At 32.9% G+C, this 10486-nt stretch overlaps 1 protein-coding gene across 1 annotated transcript; it reads left to right on the top strand.

Moving 5' to 3' along the window:
* The first annotated feature begins 5909 nt into the window (after nt 1-5909).
* Nucleotides 5910-10227, top strand: LOC112291784 (uncharacterized). The gene is made up of 7 exons (XM_024539668.3): nt 5910-7433; nt 8200-8302; nt 8466-8534; nt 8731-8842; nt 9032-9114; nt 9437-9498; nt 9617-10227. The coding sequence occupies exons 1-7, from the start codon at nt 7096-7098 to the stop codon at nt 9738-9740; spliced, it is 891 nt and encodes a 296-aa protein (XP_024395436.1). The 5' UTR covers nt 5910-7095; the 3' UTR covers nt 9741-10227.
* Nucleotides 10228-10486: the final 259 nt, after the last annotated feature.

Below are 10486 nucleotides of genomic sequence, written 5' to 3'. Positions count from 1 at the left end.
ACACTTACTTTAAACTCTGTCCACTGTATCACAATAACATAAAAAAATACTTTTTAAAGTGTTGCTGTTATTGAATGAGTTTCTTTGTACCTTTACACACAAAACAGTTATAATTGAAATTCCATTTTTCATAATTTTTAAATTCTTTTTAATTGATTATAGTATCACATGATTGCAGTGTTAAATAGCAAGGAAATCAATACAAGGTACTTAAGGAGAAATTTAAAAACTAAAATAGATATTAATTCTAAGAATATATATATATATAACAATATCTCACAAGATTTTGAAGTGTTAACCTTCGGCTTAGTTCAAAAGCCTGAATTTTTTTTTAATCAATACAAGTTTTGAATCATGTATATATATATATATATATGTATATGTTAATTATTGCAAGTTCTAATCCTATTAAATACAACATACACATACTAATAAAAAAATTAGAAAATATAGGTTGAGAGTTTTGAAAAAAATAGATCAAAATTATGTAGTACAAAATGTAACATTTATTGCAATTTTAGTGTCAAGACAAGTCTCTTATATTAATTTGGTGTCTTGCTCTTCAAAGAATCGATACTATAATTTTTATTATTTTAATCCTCACTCTATTTATCAATATATATATATATATATATATATATATATATTATTTCTAAAATTGCAAAGCTCTCACAAAGTCAATATGCACTCTAATCCCTCAAAACCAATGTTCATAGAAATCCTATCAAATCTTCTTTAAATTCACATTCCAATTAATAAAATAATATATATATATATATATATATAATTTTTGTTGAGGTGTAATTTTTTATTTTAAAATTTAGATTTGGCTTTGGTTTATAGAAGGCCGTATCTATATATATATATATATATATATATATGAATATAAGATTTATCCACTAAATTTTGTTAATTTTAACTCTTTACTTTTATCTAAAGATGCCTATAATATTATTTTTGTTACTTTTGCTATTATATTTTGCCTTATTTATTGCACTAAAAAGGAAGTAAAAGTGATTTTTACAAATAGACATTATTATTACTTATTGGTTTTATTACATTATTAATTATTATATATGATTCTTAAAAAATAAAATAAAAAATCTATATTTTTAATTAAGCTCTTCTATAATATAATGCTTTCTTCTCTTTTTCCTCCAATAGCTATATTATAATACTACAATATTTATCATGTAAATTTTAAAAAATAAAAAATTATATATTTTGAGAAAACAAATCTATCTATTTTTATATTTTTGTTATAATTTTTGTTGTAGTTATTTACATATCTTCTTTTGAAAATAGAATAAATAAATGTGTATGTATATATGTATGTGTGTCTATGTGATTTTTGATATATAACTTAAAATATTTTAATAATGAATTTAATTTTAGAAATATATTAGTTTTTATAAATTAAAAAAATTATAATTGTTTCAATAATGAATCATATTTATTCATACTAGCAAAAACTCTTGCCAGTAGGCACTGCAATTCCTTGCATATCCATCCATTCAATGTTTCCATGTTCCTATATTCCCATGTTTGTTCCGACTTTTCCCAAGTTCCTCCTATTCCCTTCTTCATGGCTAATCACAAGGCTTATCGGTGGTATACTCAAATTGTTTTTTAAATTAGATAGGATATTGCTAATATCACTACAATTTTTCACACTTCTACTACAATCCACCACCTATTCAATATGTTTTTATCTATTTATTTATATATAATTATAATATATTATTACATATTTCTAATTAATTTTCTTATTTATTAATTATATAATAATTTAAATAAAAATTAATGTGAATAAACTATGGTCACTATAACAAAAATTGTGATAGCATTAGTAATATCCAATATATATATATATATATATATATATTCTAATAATAATAATTTTAATTTCCAAAAATAAATTTATAAATTTCTTGCTTGATATGGAGTGTGGCTAGTGGGTGGAACAAAATTTTATTAACATCATGAATTAGAGACCATAAAAGTGAAATTTTGACAATTTATTAAGAAACAAACTTTTTCGAATTTATTAATGAAATGTAAATTTGTCAAAAATACCAATAAATTTCAAAATATTATTGCTTATCTTCTGTTTTGAAGTCTTTTTAGTTTACATTATTTCAAAAAAAATAAAGATACCTTAACTTGTATCAGCCATTAAGAGTTTTTCAATCAGATTTTTTTTAATTCAAATGTCAGAAAGAAAATAATGAATTTAGGATACACATATATATTTAGATACTTGTTTCACATTATTATGATAATGACTTATGTTTTTCTTTAATGAGACAATTATTAATGCCAACCTTGTAGATTATGATTTGTCTAGTGTATACATTATCTGGTTCTCAACACACATAAATACACTATAAATAATAATATATATATATATATATATATATATACATATAAACACACAAAGATCAAAAGAAAATATTTCCAATTTTTTTTTGTATATATATATATATATATATATATAAATATAAACACACACAAACAATTCAAATTCTATTCAATACTAATCTGTGTTTTTGTAGTACATATTGTAAAATTTTCAGTTTAACTAAAATAAAAATTATTTAAACTGTTATCCATGAGAATACTAAAAAGTAGTAATTAGAAAGAAAAACAGCTTTAATACATAATGTAGTTCAAACATACTTCAACAAATGCAGTTTTAGAGAATTAAAATGAAATTTTAATATAGCAAAAACAGTTACTCACTAATGTTTAAGAATATCTAGTTATATAAAATTGGATTGAATACACTTGTAATGTAACCATGGTATTAAAAATAAAAATATAAAATAAAAAAAGGAAAGAGAAAAAGGTATCAAATAAATAAGTGAAAGTTGTATATTATTAGTACCAATCAAAATTCAATGGTATACATTGTTGCCTAGACTAAAAGTTGACATAATCACTTATGTTTTTGTAGAAACATGATTTATTGTAAGGTAAGTTGACAAGGTCTTGATGTGAAGTATAAGCATAAGTTCAATATAATTTGACACATGAATTTTTTTTATGCCTAATTAATTAAATAAACCTCTCTCTCTCTCTCTCTCTCTCTCTCTCTATATATATATATATATATATATATACATCTTTGTCAATTTTTAAAGTCTTGAAATTACTCCTAGTTATCTTTCCCATTGATTTCTTCTTATTTATTCTAATACAGTCCTAATCAAACAAATGGTTTAATTTGTTTAATCTTAGAACTCAATAGCTATATTATTCAATAACCTATACTATAAGTAGCCATGGTATATTGTATCCTACATCAATCATAAGTAGTTTTGCTTATTTGTTTATTTGCATCTTTCATATTGAAATGTGTATTTGATAATATAGTTGAGAAATAAGTATTATTACCTTGTAAGCACTTCATTTTTTTATATTATAAATGTCTGGAACGTGATATGAATATATATTTAGTTATCAGTTCAGTACTGTGTACTAAGAAAAGTAACTTCTTTTTGTTCTCTCTATAAAAGATGTGTATGATTTATTTATTGATTAAATAACATCAGTAAATAATAATTGTAGTGTTTTTCAAATGCGTGATTAAAATTAGAGGCAAAAACAAAGTTAAGCTGTATCATTGTGAATTGTGGCGTTTATGTTTTTAAATGTTTGAAATTGTTTCTCATGTAAAGTTTTTTACTACAAGAAGTATTTTCAATGAAAAGATTCAAAAGTTGGATTTCTTCTTTTAAATGTTTTAGATGAAAATGAAGGATTTAAAACACATTAAAATGATAGAAAAGAAAATAGAAAAAGAGAAAGTGAAGAGCTAGACACAATCTAATAGAAGATAAATGCCTTGATTTAAATAAAACATTACCAAACTGATTGTGGTAAAAAGTTGTAATGTTTATCGAATTTTGAAGCTAATAAATATCGAAAAACAAGTTTGCAAATGAATAATTTGCAGTACGTTTTTAGAACGGTACCAGATATTCTATCTTTCTTAAGTAATCAAACACCACTAAAATTGCATTGTGTCTCAAAGATTTGGAAAGAACATTTCTATGGGATGATATGCAATGGTTTTAAAGGCATCAAAATAACAATACTGATAATAATAAAATGTGATAATTAAGATCATGGAAATTAATTCAAAGAATATTGTGGTTTTCAAAATGTTACAAAGTTTGTCATTTCTTATTCTATACTTGTCCAATAAATAGCAGCTGGGAGAAACAAATCAAATTTGTGTTTTCTTTTTGAATTGAAACAACAATGTCATTGAATATCAGTCTTATGAAGAATCAAATATTAAAGAAGGATCTCTTATATTGGTTCATTTACCTTCTCTGGACCACTATCGATTTCAGACGTTTTCACTAATACTCACAACGTTATTTGTAATAAACTTATCTTTAAATTTTAAATATAACATGAAATTTAATGCTTAAATATAATTACTACATTTATTTGTCGAACATTCCTTTCCATCATTTGTAAATTCTCTTATGCAACTTTACTCTGGACAAACTATATTACAAATGAGCTAGTCCTATGAACATTATTCGAAGGCTTGTCAAAAATATACGACTGTCATTTTACGTATACAAAGATTATTAGTATTTATTAGTATTATTCAAAAATTTTCTGTAATAAAAAAATTATAATACAATTAAGAATTCGAATGTATTGTGGGTCTAAATTTTTGTGAGATTTTATTAAGGAATCTGTGTCTTTTGTGTGATTATTTTAAAAAAGAATAAAACTTATCTTTCTATTATAAATGAAAAAAATTAAAGAAAATAGTCTCTTATAAATGTGTAGAATTTGAAAATAACTAAGTGTTCATATTGACAATTCTTGCTCAGTGATTCATAAATGTTTTGCGATTGTTTACAAATGAGGAATTTTGAAACATTTCAAAGTCACTTCTTCTTTCTTTCAATTTTTCATCTATAAACATTAAAGCATCTAAAATAAGTTGATAGAAGTACTTTGTTGGTGGATGATTTGCAACATTTCATAAATTCTAGTATGTCTCTACATACACACACACACACACACACACATATATATATATATATATATATATATATACATTTATCAATAAAAAAATGAACATGGTTACTTTCAATATTTATTTATTTACAATACACAATACCATATACCATAATAAAAGTTAATGTTTAATGTAATGCATTCAACAAAGCTTCTGAGTTCATTGGTGCAAACAGCTTCATTTCTTCCTACAAGTTCGCTTCTTCAAATCTTTTTCATCCATGAAAATGCTGCAAAAGAGAAATAAATACTTGCACACAGGAATGAATAATTTCTATACTAGTTTATAATTGTCCACACTAATAAATTTCATGGACCAGTCTAGAGGAGGGGGTGTGCACATACATACATTCATGCAAATGTAAACATCCTGAAAGACATGCTACACACACACACATGTATATATATATATATATATATATATTTCCACTGGACTCTCAACAAAGGTCAAGGGTCAGCTTTAACCTAGTTAAAAATATAACAAAGTAAAGAAAACACAAAGAATAATAATAAGAATAACAATAATAATATTAATAGAAGGGGGGGGGTTCTGGGCGCTGGTCGGGCAGCCCGAAAGATCGGACGGCCACAATGACAGCGAGATTTTCGAAGCTAATAGCTGTCCGATCTGGCTTAGATCTACGGTAGCCGTGCCATACCAGTCCCCCTCCCGCACGGCCCGCCTCGTCGCCCGTGGGAGGCGAATCTCGCCGGAATCCGCCGTAATTCGTCTATGTCGTCCGTCAGCGTTTGTCGACGACGGGTCTCGTTCGTCGCGTCCGGTTTTGACGAGGACGAGGCTCCTCGACGACGCAGCAGCAGAGAGTGCACTCTTGCCTCCTCCATCGCGAACTTTTCACTGTTGCTGCGCCTCGTCGTCGTCGTTGTTGTTGTTGGAGTTGGAGTTGTTAATGTCATTGTTGTCGTTGGTGTTCTTCTTCTCCTTCTTCGTAGCCTTCGTCTTCTTCTTCTTCCTCTTCTTCTTCCTCCGTCTTCTTCGTGATAGACTACACAGGCGGGAGTCTGGCGATTCATTTCGGCCTTTCCTCCATCCTCCTCCCTCTAGCGCAGCGTTTTCACGTCATCTCCTTGAAATTCCGTAGGTCTCGATTCTGCGTTTCGTCGCAAGGGAGGGGTGAGTGATACGAGGCTCTTCAGATTGGAAAGACGCCAGGTAGACAAGGTTTGCAGGTTTGATAGTTGGATTACGGTGTGAGGTCCTTAGGGTGAAGGATAGTGGAGGTGTTGATGTGTTGTGGTAGATATCGGGCAGGAATCACGTGTAGAATTGGCTAGAGTCGGGGATAGAAGGGGGGAGAGTTGCAGGCAATAGTGGAGGGTGAAGATCTCTGTGCTTGGTTAGGCCGGTGGCTAGAGTTTCTCTTCATTGATTTTCTCGTTCGACGAGTTGCAGTTGTGGACGTGAGAGGTTGAGAGGTTTGGTTGTACCGTTTTGGCTAGAGAGCACCCTTGTTAGATTATCTTCAGTAGGGTCTCTTTCCGGCTGTTTTTGTTAAATTCCGGTGGATTGACTTGATTGAAGAGTTTTGAGACTCTTTGCAGTGGTGCATCCAAGAAGCACGTGGTGAATTTCTGGAGTTTCGAGCAATTACCACCAAGAGCACAGAGAGAGACTTTTGACGATACTCGAAAAAAATTGAAAAAAAGAGAGAAAAATATTGGAAAAAAAAAAAAAAAAAAAAAAAACGAAAGAAAAACAGAGACTTGGGACCACTAGATAAGGAGAGGGTAACATTGGTTGGTAGAGATCGACAGTGACACCGGAGGGAGGGAGATTCCTAGAAGCAAAGCATGAACATGCAACTAGGGGTTGCCGAGCTTTAGAATGTTTCAATCTATATTAACCCGAGGGCACAGTTGTGGCTTGTGAAAATGCTGCTCATGCTGTTGGGATCAGAGGTTTTGTTACCTCGAATACCAGGGGTTCCGCACAACCGCCACTTCTGAGAGACATCATTCTTGGAATCGCTCTTTCTTTATATTCTCTTTTACTCTACAAAAAAAAACGCACTGTAGTGAGATTTGATGGCACAAACATCTATGGCAGGATCCGGTCCAAATGCTCAAGTGCAAGCCAAAGCCAAAGCCAACAATAATTCCGCGGTCAAGGATCAGTTGCAAAGTAACAACCAGAATGCAGCTGGCAACGCGACTATCAACCCAAGGTACTCATCCTCTGCTCCAATGGACATGGCTTCTGTGGCTCCTCCTTCTTCCGAAGGTGCTACGGATGGAACAGTCTCGAATGGAAACGGAAGCGCTGCTCTGAATGGAAGTGACAACTCGAGTTTGAAACATGACTCAGGATTGGCCCTGGAATGGAGTGCAGAAGAACAATCAATTCTGGAAGAAGCTCTTATCAAGTAACCCACTCTCTCCTTGCAGTCTCTTCTAGAAGCGACAGCCCCTCTGTTCTCCACTTCTGCCTTCCTGCCCTGCAAGAGTTTTGCAAGTGGTTCTGGGTGCTAAACTTCTAGGATTCTAGTTCAAACATTTAGTAGTGGCAAGTTGGTCATGCTGGTTTGTGGTTTTCCCGCAAATTGGGACGCGGTACAGACATTCGGCCCCACCTTTAGGGTTATTTCTAGTCGGTGTTCAGGACAAGGCTCTTGTAATTGTGCATTTGTAGATCACCTCACGTGGTGTAAGTCTTCTAGTGTCTGTTTCAATATTATTGGTTTTATTAACCGCGTGATTCTCTCTCTCTCCCTCTTTCCTCTCTCCGGGCCTCGTCCCTCTGTGTGTCTGTCTAATTTACAAGTGTCTATGTCTGAGCACGTGCTCATGCAAATGGTGGGATGAGGTTGTTAACCGTTTTCAGAATTCATTTTTGAATGTCAGTTTAACTCAGGCTAGCCATTGGTTGAAGATGCATATAAAACTGTTCGTGCCTTGAGTTTAGTCTCTCGAATGCCTCCGTGGTAGGATATCAGGTTAATCAACAGCTACTCTTGAAGATCCAAATCTCTTAGTCATCATGCATTGTTGAGGTGAGAAGGAACACGCATGAGTTGCGCATTTGACAAACTCAATTGTAATAATTAAAGCTTTACTCTCGGGGACGCAGACTGATAGTGTATCTCTTGGAAACAGCATTTAACGAATTGAGCGTTTTTCTTCATTTTGCAGTCATTCCTCCCAGATGAATAATCTTGTCAAGTATATTAAAATAGCCGCTCTTCTCAACGAAAAAACTGTGCGGGACGTTGCTCTCCGTGTGCGATGGATGACCGTAAGTGTTTCCATATGCACTTGATATGTGCATGCTTTCTTTCACACTCTACGTGTTCAGCTGCTGAAATTTGGAATTGTTTTTTTGTTTTGGTCCTATTAGATTTATTTGCTAAGAAAACTCGCTACATTAAAGCTTACAGAATCCATTTTGCGATGATCAGAAGAAGGAGAATGGGAAGAGACGAAAAGATGAGGTGCAAACCGCGACTAAGAAGACCAAGGACAAAAAGGTAATTTTCCCTGTCGTTTTGTAATCGAGAAGGTTATGTATTAGTGATTCTTTTATCAACTTGAGCGTGCTCTTTATTTCTGTAGAAAATTTGTCAAGTGGCGGGTGTAGAATAGTAGTCATTATGCACCTATAGGAGACAAATTTCCAGGTGTCTTCAATGAAGTAAGTTTCTCTTTTCTCCCTCATGATGGTAGGATAAAGCAGAGGCTACATCGAAGGCAATGCCTGCCAGCAACGTTCTTTCGAGGTCGCCAATGCCGATGTATTCCCCTCCCATCGACAACGACGACGGGATCTCTAATCATGGTGGGTGTTCCACCTGTTGTTTTCACTAAGACCTGGGTGTAGTAGCAGTGCATAAATCTTCTATGGTCCTGATCTGATAAATGTGGGTATTCGTAGGTCGATTTCAAGTCGTTGTTTAACTTGGAGGTCGTGCACTTCAGAATGTGTAGTTTTTTGTCTACGTTCTCATTGTGCGTGTATGTTCTACAGCTATTGGAGGAGAGACAGGGGTCCTTCTTGAGCAGAATGCTCAAGTCATTGCTCAGATCCGCTCTAATCTTGCATCCATGAAGGTAAATCATACATACCTTGCCATTCGTTCTCATCACATTGTACATTGTTTGTGACTTAGACACCTTTACCAGTACCCATTTTTTCTTTTTTTCTTTTTTTGAAACTCCCCGTTTTGCTGTATGGAATCTTTCCCTTCCATGTATCTGAAACTTTGCACATGTGGATGGTTTGAAGTCAGTGACTTCGAAGACGTGATTGTCCCTTTTTTTCTTCTTTTTGTTGCTTTCAATCTCCTGACAGATAACAGCCGTGCAGATTGCTCGTAATGTTTTCCTGGTTTCGCAAACTGACAGTGAGAATATTACTGTTATTGTGTGGCAGATGCAGGAAAACACGGATCTACTGGTTCGGTTCAGGGACAACATTTTTGCAATTTTGAACGGGTATGTTTGCTCTGTTTAGCTAATTCTGTCAATTAAACTAGCAATTCGTTTCTTTTATTCACTCAAGGTGTTTATGTAGTGGAAACCTGTGCTGAACGGTGGGGCCGGAATGATACAGGATGACGAACATGCCAGGTATAATGAGTCAAATGCCGCCATTGCCAGTGAAGCTTAATACAGAGCTGGCAGACAGCATTTTGCCCAAGTCCCAAGCGTCGACTCCCCTTCTACTCCAATCGTAGGCAGAGAGAGAAAAGTGCAGTACTTGCCTACTGGCTACTCCTTTGTAAATTACCTTTTTGGGTAGCTTGTGTGGCACGTACATTCATGCACTCGCTCACAAATCACTAATGTTTTCCTCTCTTGTGAATTTTCACTCGAGTGTTGGGGTATTAAACCACGACAACGTCAATCCAAACACGGGGTCTAGTTATTGCTCTCTTTTGTTGACTATTGGAACCAGGTAGTTGCATCAGGTTTGATTTAGCTGCGGGAACAGGTTTCAGGTTCATGCAATAATTGGAGTAGAGAAGAAGAGATGAGGTTAGTTCAAGGATTGTTCTTAAGTACCCGTGAAGAATGATAGGTAACCATGTTGCAAATGGGAGGGTAGTGAAAACTTGATTAATCTGAAATGGCTAATTCCAAATTTTTGTTGGTCTAGATGCCGTGCTTTAGAGATATTTTCCACCATTCAATAAAGTGTCTGGTATAGTGCAAACATGACAACGAGGTTCCTGAAGTTGTTTTCATTATCATGTAGAACTCTATTCTAAATTTGGTTTTAGTTATATACTCATGAACCATAAATGTGCTGTATTTTTTGATTGATAGAGAGAACATGTATTGTGGCTAGTTTTGATACGTGTGAACAGAATGAAGAAAACTTTAATTAAGTCACAAAATTATTTTTATAAAATAGATGATATTTATTCATATTAATATTTATTTGATTCTTTTATTTTCATTCTTTTGCTCAATGAAAGTG

Source organism: Physcomitrium patens, chromosome 14 (assembly GCF_059467195.1).
Source record: "Physcomitrium patens ecotype Gransden chromosome 14, ASM5946719v1, whole genome shotgun sequence".
NCBI lineage: Eukaryota > Viridiplantae > Streptophyta > Bryopsida > Funariales > Funariaceae > Physcomitrium > Physcomitrium patens.
This window is presented reverse-complemented; position numbering and strand designations above follow the sequence as displayed.